The sequence below is a fragment of the Mesitornis unicolor genome, unplaced genomic scaffold (genome assembly GCF_000695765.1).
Source record: "Mesitornis unicolor isolate BGI_N332 unplaced genomic scaffold, ASM69576v1 scaffold3161, whole genome shotgun sequence".
Taxonomy (NCBI): Eukaryota; Metazoa; Chordata; class Aves; order Mesitornithiformes; family Mesitornithidae; genus Mesitornis; species Mesitornis unicolor.
Genome location: NW_010161498.1, coordinates 54,612 through 67,304, shown reverse-complemented (window position 1 = coordinate 67,304; position 12,693 = coordinate 54,612). Strand labels below are relative to the sequence as shown.

General features: G+C 38.8%; 1 protein-coding gene across 3 annotated transcripts in view; it reads left to right on the top strand.

Annotated features, from left to right (window-relative positions):
- The window catches only part of MED27 (mediator complex subunit 27), an 87,994-nt gene that overhangs the window by 53,753 nt on the left and 21,548 nt on the right, over positions 1-12,693 (top strand). For all 3 annotated transcript variants that reach the window (XM_010193089.1, XM_010193096.1, XM_010193083.1), the window contains exon 5: positions 6,557-6,650. In XM_010193089.1, the coding sequence (XP_010191391.1) occupies positions 6,557-6,650 (94 nt within the window). The remainder of the gene's footprint in view (positions 1-6,556; positions 6,651-12,693) is intronic.

Below are 12,693 nucleotides of genomic sequence, written 5' to 3'. Positions count from 1 at the left end.
TGCTGAACCACAGGTGGTGGAGAGGGTGGGGATTATCCATCTCTGAAACCCTGTGGGGGAGAACTGTGTGGTGTTTGTGCAAACCTTTTTTTTAATTAATTTTTTTTTTTTAAAGATCAGATGAATCTCTTGGCTTGAGTTTCTCCTGAGGACTTTGGGCACAGCCTTACTGTACGGAAAATCCTATGCGCATGTGCAAATTTGGGCTAACAGGTGGGGCACAAATTGCTTGACAAGTTAGGAGTAATTCAGGAACTGTCTTTATATATAAACACTGATGTAATCGTTCTGATTCAGAATTATTACATCCAGGTGCCTGAAAATTACTGTTATTAACATTTATTGTTGGGCTGTGGAGCAACATCTAGTTTCATGAAGAAATGAAAATATAAACATGCTGTGAAGCATTTCTTCTGAAATTCTGATAGTACTGGTGCTGCATAGTTAGGGAGGTTTTTTCCCTCTCAAGGTAAGTACAAAGGAGTTAATGATGTTTTCCATAAAGCACAGACCAGTGACAGGCTCAGACAAGATCCTAGTGATGACTGTAAAGTAGGCGCATGCTTATTTTGTTAGCCAGCTTTCACACATTCTAATATCCATGTTCCTCTCTTGGTTACTGCTGTGAATTAACGGCATTTTGAAGAGCATTCCACGTAAGTACAAAGAAAATGATTTCAACAAAGTTTTCCTTATTAAAGTTATGCTTTTTAAGGTGGTGCACTGGAATTTAATGTTGTGAACAGATGTCTTTTTGCTCTGTCTTGAAAAACAAGCTGTGCACTGACAAAATACGTGTTTTAAGAGTGTGTTAAAGAGATGTTCATATTTAACTTAAATCTGCAGATGTCCAGGGACTGACTGACTCAGGGGCAGGTTTGCCCTTCATAAGCGTTCAGTGTGAGAACCTGCATGCATTTGTAGCATCACTTTGAGGACATTGCTCACAGGTTTATACCATTCCATATCAGTGGATTCACAGTAGCCCTGAAGAATTCAGAACTGGGTTTGTTGTATAAGCAATACAGTGTAAGTAACGCTTCTTAGCACAGAACGGTATTTTGCTGTTGTAACAGAGTGACCCCAGTTTACAATATTCCTGGCCCATGCTGCTAATTGCGCTGGTACACAGTCACACAGGGAGCTGAATCATGGAACTGGTTTAGATTTAGACTAATCCATTTTCCTTCTATTTCTTTTTTTAAGCCAGATCAGTTGTGTGATCCAGCTCTCCCAGCGCAGCACAGCTGAGGGGGCTGCGTGCTGCAGCATGCGGGAGGGGATGTGTCAGTGCCTTATGGCACTATTGGTGCTGAAGACTGAAAATTGTTGAATCACAGCCTCAGGTTTCTAAATGTCTTTGTAAATCCAACCCTTAAACACTCTGTCTTGGCTTTTAGAGAACTGTCCAAACGACTTCACATGCATCCTTAAGTGCTGTACCAGGTTTGGCCTTTTGTGAGTGAGAAGTGCAGATGGTTAAGTGTTTGATACAGCTATGTGTGCATATGCTTTTGAAGTAGACCACCCTGTGTTTATATGTAAACACTTCTAGACTATTTAGGCACATAACTTAATCTTTTGCATCCACTCAATAATAAAACATAATCCCAATGTGACCGAAATAACATCCCTAGCAAAGGTGAAAACAAACCAACTTGCAAGAATACATGGAAAGCTGCCTTCTTTCAGTTTGGAGTTGAATCTTTCAGTGCTTTCAGATGTGTGTTGTCTCACTTTGCCAAATTTGTCCCTTGGGATCTTTGTCCAGGGACCTTTATCCAAGGTATCTTAGCAAATTTGTGCCTTACAATCTCTGCATTCTGGCTTGCTTCTTCCCACACCTGTGGATTCACGTTACCAAGACACTTCAGGGCCAAAACTCCCTCGTACCCATCATAACGTTGTATCCCGAAGACTGAAGAACTGAAGACCTGAGAGACTCAGGTTTGCTCCTTCTGCTGTCAACTTACCTTGTGGCAGTTAGAAGTCAGTTATTTGAAAGAGTTAACATATTTCCTTTATCCCTTATCATGAATAAAGATTTCACAGTAGGAACAGAGGCATCGAAGAGGTAGCAGAAGACCAAGTTAGCGTGCGGGTGAAAAGGTAACTCAAGGAAATGAGATGAGCCAGGAGGAGCCTGGGTGGAGTCTTCCACCAACAGAAAGGTGGAAATGGGGTGAGAAGGAAGAGGAAACCACTGAAGCAGTTTGTTCAGAAAGGCCAAGAGGACAGTGTTAGCTGTAAGAGAAGGCAGCCTGGCAAGGAAGTGTGTAGCTGGGGAAGAGGTTAGTCAGAACAAGCGAGTGATTTTATTACTGGAGCCAGGAAACATGAGCCTGAATTAACAATTACAAAAAAACCCCCAAGACAACCTGTGAAATTTGGGGAAAGAGGCAAAGAGTTCCAGGCCTGATGTACAGATGTCATGGATTGTGCCAGCTCTCTAATTTAGTCTTGAGACTTGAAGACACTTTCTCAGTGTGAGATTTGTTGAATTTCGTTTCACGTTCTTCCTTGCCTATCCAAGCAGGAAGTGTCATCTCACAAATGCTGGCAGAGGTCACTCTTTTAATAACTGTTGTTAATTGATGCTTCTGAAAAGCCGCCTATCAACTTGAAGTTGCTGCCTGTGGAGTCTGGCTCAGCAGGTAGCTGACACAAATTAAAACTTTAATTCATTGATTAATAAATCGTACAACTGTGTCTGCCTTGTATGTTTAAAAATATAATATTTCTCTAACCAGGTTGCCTGAAAACTGTTTGGTCTCTATGAAATCTACGGTGTTTAAAATCCTGCGCCTGCTAAAAGCTTTAAGTTACACAGTGAGCCTCGTTCTGCAAAAAATAGCTGCTCCGTGGGTCTTAGTAGAGCTCAGGCAGGCGCTTTGCACCGATGCCTTCATTAGTGAGCACTGCATATGCTGGAGAGCGTCTACAGGGCCAGCCCATGCTTCTGAAATACAGACCTGTGAAAGGCAGTTATTAGCTGTGTTGAAAATAACAACTGAAAGCCAAAAAAAAATATTAAAAAAATCCGAGAGCAAGTAAATGCTGTGCTCATAAGTGAGAGCATGTGTGGAGAGTTTCCCCTGTTGCTGTCCAGAGTGTCATGAATCCGGATTCAACACAATTGTAGTTTCTCTTAATCTCGTATGTGGTGTTTTGCACTGAGTGTATAGGAAAGATTACGTTCTTTCATAGTACAAATATGTATTTTTTTCTCTGGCTCTCCAAGATATTTTAGCAGAATTTTCTTTCTTCCAAAAGACCTCCTCAGAAATTACTGTTAATACTTCTATTTCCAATCTTTAAATTGTTCTATTGAGTGGAAAAAATGAACAGCATGCAAGTTAAACACCGTGTGGGATAAATGCTATTTAAATCTTGTCTAAGCTGTTAAACATCACACTACCATTGGATCACTGGATCTAATCCAGTTTAAAAAAAATAAAGAAAGAAAGAAGAGAGGTCACATTAGAGAACTAAGCCATCTGTCCAGCGTGGAATTGAAAGGCATTTCTAATGAATTACTTTTCTATGTTACTGTCTTCTGGGGGGCTTTTGTGTGAATCAGAGATGTTACAAAACCATTTATCTACAAAGGTGGTTCCTGAATTATTTCTACCTTGTCAAGCTGATGTTTTAGAGTTGAACTTCTCATTAAGCATTTTGCATAATTCCTGCCTTATAAACAGTATTTTCTTACTGGCTTCAAAAGTGTCTACTGTCCCAGGCACTGTTCCTCTGATACACGCTACAGGATTTATTTGTACGCTTATTGGCAAAATAGCAGAGAAGTTTTTCCAGTCATGTCTCTGTTCCTTTATTTCCAGTGTTGATTTTTCTGCATGCTCATAACAAGACTTTGTTTGGAGTGTAACATTTTGAATTCATTTTAGCATTTGCTAATGCTCATGAAGTAGACTGTTGGGTTTTGACTTTTGTAGCGTGTTCATAGAAAAAGGTATTCTACTACATTAAAATGAAAATGTTTTTTAGTGTTGACAGGCTCAGAAAACACCTGATGTCAGGTCTGATCTCACTGGTTTTGTTGCACCGTCAGACGTGTACTCCTAAATGATGCTATTAATCATTTTTAAAAGAAAGATTTTCTGTCAAAAATATAATTTTAAAACCTTCTTAAAAATTGTGAGGCTGTGTCATGAAGGGGAGAAGGATGAGAAAAAATGGGAGAGGGAAGTTGGTATAAATCTACTATTAGAGCTTCTTTAAAAAATCCTCCCGCTGAGCAGTAGAACTCCATGAGTAAAATCGCTTTGGTATTTGATCTAACTTAGTGTTTGGAAGTCTTGTTGATCAACGGTTGTTCTGACTAGGATGCATACAGGTCTGGAGTAGGATGCAGGCACTGATGAAGTTACTTGGAGCTTTTTTGAATAGAATGATACTCACTTAGGATGTTGCACATTTATAAGGTGGTATTATTTTAGACCTCCAAAGATAATATATCAAGTAAGATGAAATGCTGTCTGTAAAGAGTTTAACTACCTTGCTGTAATTGAATTATGAGGATTATGGAGTATGATCTTTTGCAGTTGTTTGTGGTTTGTCTTCAGACCTTTTTGAGCATCCTTTGCGTGACAGAGAAGCTGTGGGGAGGGAGTTTGTCTAGACACTGTTCAGCCTTTGTGGGTGGAACAATGCCTGCTCCAGCACAAGAGGAGAAGCCATTTCCATGTAATTTCAGCTTTTATTTCATTCTTAGAATTCCATGCAGTTTTTTTTTCCTTAAGATTAAGATATGGCAAATGACTCTTGCAAATTTGTTTCCGTTTGCTTTTCCCCGCTTTGCGTTCTTTCTTCTGGGTTAGTAAGTGCTTGTTCCCACCAGCGTCTTTTGTAAGTAGGAGAAACCCGAGATGTGGTAAGCACATTAGAAGTTAGAAGTGCGTATTGGCAAAGTAAAATTACACTTTTCTCCATCCTTAAGTACTACGCTTCTCTGAGACTGCGTAAGAGGCTCTGTAACATAAATAGGAACTATCATGTTTTTGAGCTAAAACTGATGGACGGAGACGTGCAAATTGTGGCTGCTTATTTTGGCACTAAATTAATGTATTTCAGTTCTGCAAAATAAGTTCCAGACAGCAGCTTTTTCTCTGACCCTCTTTCCAGACAGCCTCAGGAGCGCACTTTATCTTGTCTTTATCACATGTTCTTCAGCTTTCTCTCAAGTCGTCACCAGTTACACTTTTACATTACTTTGCTGCATCTGATTTATCATATCCATCACTTCACAAGATGTTTTACCAGATGTCCTCTCTGAAGGGCATATCCACAGAAGAATTTTGCCTTAGATTAGGTTGTTTGTCATTTTATATTTGAGGCCGCCATGTAGTCGGGCTAATTTAGTAATTATATATGCATCTCTGAAGAATCCTTCTGTTCTGATGAGTCCTCAGGAAACCTGATGTCTACTTGAAGAGAGGCAAAAAGGGCAAAATAATGGCACGTACACCTATGCTCTTGTATCATATTGGTCTTGGATTTTCTCTGACATCCTCTTGACTGAGAAGAGAAGGAAAAGGCTGCCTGCTTTATTTCTTCTAGTGTGGTTTTTTTTAATTTTCTTTTTTTTGTCAACTGGCTTTTGAAGAGCAATACAAAATTAAGAGGCTTCTGAGTCCAAAGTGTCTTAGATCTAAGAAGGAGTTGACAAATTGGTTACTCCCAACAAGCCTGGATCACATTTTTAAAGAATTAAATGTACACGTCCCCTGGGATTTTTCAGGAGGACCCAAGAAGATTTAATGCCCAAATCGAACTGTTGTTTGTATGTTTTTAAATTGCTTTAATTTTCCTTCCTTAATGCCTACAGACTGTGTCAGTGTGGAAGCCGCCCTTGTTTTATGCAACTCCGTATTTTGATTGTTTTTAACTTATTATTGAGCAAAGTTTGGAAAATAAGAAAACTTAAGCTATGCAATAACCTGCTTCATAGTGTGCAAGGCTGTAAGACCTGTTCTGTTCACATACTGATGAAGAAACACAGAATGTCTCCTTGCCCGTTTCTCAGTCAGTTATCTCTATTCATGCACATGCGATAGCTGAATTCATTTGTGGAGCCTGGAGTAATTGCATTTAGGAAACAGTATAAAATCCCATACTGTATAAAACAAAAAAGTAATGTTTAAAATTAGTTAGGTGCATACTGACTGATGTGTGGCTTACTCATCCTGAAGTGCTGTCTTATTACGCATCTCCTCTTTCACCATGCTAAGGAAGTTCTGGGCTCGTGGATGTTTTGACTTTGTTTTTCAGCAAGTGAGCTGTAATGAGTCATGCGAGTGAATGGGGAAACTTTTTAATGCACAGCCAGAAGTGCAGATTAAGATTCTTATGCAAACTAATCCCATTCTTTTGTTACTTTTAAAAGTGGACTGACTTTACCAGCTGTGCAAGTGTAGCTTTCTTGAGGTGTTTTTTCTTTTCCTGATTATTTTTAATCCCTTGCAAAATAGCAATTGGAGCACAGCACCTCGTTGTTTTTCGGGTTGTATTAATTCTGTTGCTTTGGTTTGTTTGGTAGATACGTCGACGATGTGATCAATCGGATTGATAGGATGTTCCCTGAAATGTCTATCCAGCTGTCCCGGCCAAATGGAACCTCTGCAATGCTGCTGGTGAGTTGGATCACTCGGTCCCCTGAGATGGATTTCTTACGGGACTGGATTACTGTTCCTAAAAATATATTAAAGATAATTATATTGAAGATAAAGATAATACTCTGTGTGTGTGTGTATATATATATATAAAATTATAATGTAATTATAAATAAAGATAATTATATTAAAGATTTTTTTTTTCAGAAACATAGTGTTCTTCATTCATCACAGCAATGTAGGATCTTTATTGGTTTTGGCAAATGAATGCTAAGAAGAATTTTGTCTTTCAACAGAGATTGTTAGATGTGGTTGTAGAAATATGAGTGCAGACTCATATATTCACTGAGTTTTTCAGCAGTCTTGGCAATGAATGAGTCTTAATCATGATAATTAAGAAGGAAAAGAGTGGTAGGAGGAAGAAAAGGAGGAGGAAACCAATATGATTTAAATTTGTCCAAATTGTTCTTGGGTCAGTGAATTTCTGTTATATGATGAAGTCAAGGATTTGCCTTTGAAGTAAATGAGCAGGAAAGTCTGGACTAGAGATAAACAACTCCAATACATTCGACTTATTTCTGCCTGACCAAGCAGGATTTCATTCCAGAAGAACCTATTGTTCACATCAGTTTTTGCAGGCAGCTGTTGTACTTATAGAAGTCTTTAAAGCCTTTACTCTGAGGCAGCAATGTGGAAGTGGAATCTGTAGCATGGCAGTTGGATGCTGATTTTCCTCTAAAGTGAAAGGCAGAAGTCCCATCTTTTGCCAAATTTTAAGTAGAACTAGAAAACGTGCTGTATTGGTGAAGAACTGAGACCAATTCAGCCTTTTCCATCTCAGATTTTTCGTGGCACTTCCTCTTATTTTGTCTTTTCTCACATAAGCTATTACAAAAGGCTCAGTGGAGTGTATGTCTGAGTTTTTCTTGTCTCCAAGCAAACAGTAACATGAATCTGAAAATCAGATATTTTATCGAAACAGAATTGTTGAGTCAATGTACATCAATGTTAGGGTTGCTCCTTAAATTATTATGTGTTTTTTAGAGTTTGTTGACTGTAAAACACTTGTTACGGTTAGGTTTTTGCCTACATTTTTCAAAGGTTCTTTTAATTTCTCTATAGTAAGTATAGCTGTGATTACCTTTAGTTTTAATTAATCAACTGTCTGGCATCCCATTATTAACTTTCTTTGAACAGCCCCAAATTTGGAAGAGATTAACTGAGTCAGAGGCTAACGTAAACAGCTGGCATTAAAACATTTAATCTGCAATTGTTGGATTCACCAAGTGGAACAATATATTCCAGAAAAGAATTGAATTAATCAATGCAGTCTTAAGAAGCTATAAGTCTTGGAAGCTTTTGCACTTCCTCTTAAGCTGACTTTAACTATTTTTCTATAGAAGAATGCCTGGTTTTACTTCCTTACTTTGAAACCCTTTCCATTTTCTTAAAGCCCCTTTTTGAGGGGTAAGGGCCTTACACTTCTAATGGCTTTTTGAGGTCGGAAAACAGATGATGCTTTTCAAGATTCAGGTGCAACTAGGAAATTAGGTAAATTATCTTGGATGTGACTGATAAGGAATAAGGTGGGCTGGAAGGGCGGTAGCTGTAAAAGAAGCCCCTTTTGCGCGCAGCAGTAATTTGGTGAATTCCATGTTGCAGTTGCTCTCTAAATCAAGGGCATTATTGTAGCTACCAGATAACAGCCCTGTATGGAACCAGTGGCACACATATTTTCCTTGGATCAGAGATCAAAAAGATTGTTTTTAAAGTATTTTTGCATGTGATTGTGTGATGGGTTTATCTTTTTTTTTTTTAGGCAGGTTTTCCCTCTTTCCCATCTGTCTCAGTGGATGTTGCCAATATGGCACTTTCCATCTGGCCCTGACTGCTACTAAAGCTTTTGCTGTTTTCAGCCACAAATCACTCAGTGAAAGGTGCTGCAGGATGGGCAGCGTGAAGAGCACCTCCCCCAGCAGAAGGGAGGTTTCTGCAGTACTTGTGATTTCGCACACTGAACTTAGCCCAAGTTGTTAGCTTTGGCGTTGCTCCCTTGCAGCGGTGTGGTTCACCATGATACCAAAGGATTCAGATAATGCTTATTATATTTAAAAATGCTTCACAACCATACTGTTTGCGCAGAGTTAGTTAACTAACTGTATGATAGCAACCATTTTCATCCTTGGGCTGCTCGTATCATACTTGCCGTTGCTTATGAAGGTCTTTGGCGCAGAGGAATCGTTGTTATGTTAAAACATCTTTAAATATAATCATTCAATTTGCCAGAAAAAGCCTGTATTCACCCTAAAAGGCACTGGTAAGAACTATACGTATTTTAAGAATGTAGAAATGTTTGGAAGGAGATGGGGAAGAAGGGGAAGGGAGAGCCTGTGAGATACTCTGAAACTTCAGAATAGCTGGAGGCTTTGCCAAACAAATACTCTTTAGGAAGAAGACCTAATACAGAAAGTTTTAGCCCCAGACTCTACAACTTCATGTGCACATGGAAATCAATTTATGTTCTTCGCTGTAGGGGTGGGACTTTGAAGGTCTAAGATTCATCCGGTGTTTCAAGAGGAATAATTAGCAGCCGTTGAGCCTGCCGGTATGAGTCTTTGGGCAAGTAACCTTGGTGTTAAGCTGGGTTCTCCCAGAGCAGGGCACAACTTTCACATAAGCCAAGAAGTTGAAGCAAAAAGCAAAATAACCTGTTCCTGAGAGCACCGGAGCTGTGTCTTGAAATGTTGCTACCTCCTGGTCCTGTGAGGTTACTGCTTCCTCCAGACAATAAGGAGTGTTTTTATATCTTAGATTTATACACAGCAATTGTACCTCATTAGTCTGGATTTACGCTACACAGACCAAACACATAAATAATTGAAACCTTTCAGAGCTGTGTGAAATCCTCAGCTGGTTTTAAAAGGAGTTTATGATGGCATTTCAAGGTGCTGTTTAATCCCAATCTTCACTAGTGATTTTTCAATTAATCTTTTAATCACACTATGCATAAACAAGACTAAATGTAGAATTATATCGGCTTTAATGACGATGTTACGCAAAATTAATTTCCCGCTGCAGCAGAGGGAACTGCAGACTCCTTAAGGTTTTTGTGAGATTTTGTTGGTCAAATGCCAGGAACTGTAAACTGCTAAACCTCATCTTGTAGGATAAGAAACCATGATCCGATTTGTAATTGATGAAAAATACATTGATTTTTGCATTTGTCAGGGGTTAATTGTACTCGTAGGTGTACATTATTTTTTTCTCATAAAATAATTTGATGGTGTGATTATTCCTTCACACACCTTGTTTCCATTACCAAAACTCAGAATATTTTTTTGTGTGAAACAATTCCTGTGTACAAGTCATTCATTAGTATCAGAAATGTTTTAGAAAACAGTGAACGTTAGCCCTGTGTTTCCAGTTGACAAATCTGACTTCCTTTGGGTCGTGTACCTGGCTAGGCCTAGTCAGGTGTAGAACCTTAATTTCTTCTCTTCATCTGGGAACTACTTTTTCTTTAAAATTGTTTGTGTCCCCAGTGTTTGTAAAGCCATATAAAAGCACTGCTATAGAAGTTACAAACACTGGGTAAATATTTTTACAGATAACTGAATAGTTTTCTGTAATTTGAGCTGTTTCTAAAGTATAACTTATAACTAAATTTCAGTTTAAAACATTGGAATTGTTTCTGCCAAACCAAAATCATGATTTCTTCTTTTCATGTTATCTTCCCAATTTTTATGATAAATTGTATAAATTGATCTTGATGCCTAGATTTTTCATAGGTGTCTCATAAAAATAGGAACCATGCTTTTATACAATGTCATTAATTCTCCATAAAATCAGACACATTTGCATTTGAACTTTCAAATCTTGTTCCAAGCATTTAAAACAGTCTGATTGTATGGAAGTGGGCTGTATTAATTGCAAATAGGCTAGACATCTGTTCACTAAAACAGAATCATGCCTTGTGTGTCGTTTTTGTTTTGTCAGTGTTTTACATAAAATCCTTATTCTTTTCTGCTGGAAAAATGGATTCTGCAATTTATTATTTGTCCATTAAGTTCTTAAAAGGCCACCAAACTGGTTTTTGTTCAAGAGACCCCGATCTTGAGGAACTGGGAAGAGTGGGGCTGGCGCAATTTGCAAAGTGATTTGAAATCACTATTGATGTCAAACTTGATTGGAAACAAATTAATGCTGTTATTTTCAAAACAGTCTCTTTTCTCCAAAATGCTTCACAGTGCAAGCGTTCCCCCTCACCAGTCTGGCAGCTCATTTGGAAACCAATGCACAGCAGGCACTAGGTAGAGGTGGGCAGGTTCATGGTAGGGGTATAGATCGGGTGATCCACTTTGGTGGCTGAGGAGCCTAATTTTAGGTAGATAGGGTGAATATTCGTTTTGGGATTTACTCTCTTGGAGTCACTAGGTAGTTTTTGGTGTTTGGTGGAGCTGCTGGGAAGTTTAAGGATCTCTTGAGTGAGCTGAATTCTTGAGAAGTTGCTTCTGGGCTCATGGTGGGGCTGCTGGGGCTGTGGTGGCTTCACAGTTTGTCTCTTAAGAGCAAGAACCAGCATTTAAAAAGCATTAAGCCAGCAGTTGCAGTCACATACACAGAGGAAGAATGTCTTGAATCAACAAAGTGTATGAGCAGGGTATGGCAAGGAAATTGTGAATTGTCCTCTGCTTGTCTAATACAAGAGCAAGACAGAGTCTTTTGATGGGGAAGTGAACAAGAGCAGACAAAGTCCTGTGAGAAATTTCCACAACTTTGCTTCCTCTGCAGGGTTCCTGTGCCCCAGTGTTGCTGCCCAGTCCCAAAGATTCACAGGTCTGTGCTGATACTCCCATAGATTCATATTCTGCAAGATCAGACATTGTTTTCGTCCCTGCAAAATTCCTACTGTGCTACAATTTATTATGGAAAAAAGAGACAGAATCCATTTCATCGCCTGCAGCAATACTTGAGAAGGGTCACCCGTATGTAACTGCGACTGGCCACTGGCAAAATCTGTCTTTTAACCTTTAAACAATATTCTGTGCCAAGTTGTTCACCTTAAGACAATATGCCGTGTTACTAAGGGAGGGGATCACCAGCTCATCCCTTATGTTTCGAAATGATATAAAGTCCTTCATTTGTGTTGTCTTTTTATCATGTACTATTGCAATTAGGTTGGACTAATGAAAGGTAAATTCCAGTCCTTACATTAAAAAAAAAAATCCTTGTAAAGAACCTAATTAGTATGTTTGTTTATTTAGACTCTAATGGCTTAATTGCATCTTATCTTGCTATTTACAAATAGGCATCATTAAAGAATAATGAGTGTGTGAAGCAGCATTCATACCAGCAGCAGATGAGACCTAGAAAAATAAAGGACGAGTTGAAAGTCTGGGTGGGGGGGGTTGGGGGTTTTTACTTTATTTTTAATACAAAACCTTATTTTTCAGTGCATATATATATGATTTCCAGGCATTTTACTGATTAGTAACATAGACACACAAGTGGGAGGACAAGCTTGTGGCTGGCTCGGTGTGAAGAAGCAGGTGTCTGGCCTTTTGGAAATCTGTACAGCTTAGTTACAGCTCTGGTTTGATGTAACCTCCTTGTTTTCTAGGTGAATAAAAACCACATACAACCTTGGGCTCCTTTTCATACAAGCTGGGAGGTACCCATGTTAACTGAAAATAATGTTTTCTTTCTTTTAGCTCTGCATTGCAGAGCATCTGCAGATCGAATCAGCAGCAAATTCCCTGGGATGCTGAGAGGAAATCTGGAGCTTTGGGAATTTTTTGCATAGTGTTGGAGCTCGGTGTTGTCAGCGTACATTTTCCTAATATCAGACTTTTTAATTTGAAGAAAGAATATTTGTTAATCAATTTTTAAAAATGTTTATAAAAGGGCTTTTCATGTGGTATCAGTTTCAGTGAGGAGGCAAAATTAAAGGGAGGATTCAGGCTATTTCCTCCGGGCAGAGTTCTGGCATGGTAGATTAATTTTGATCCATTTCATTTTGTAAACTGATTTTGACCCCAATTCTGGCTTATTTGGAGACGTACTT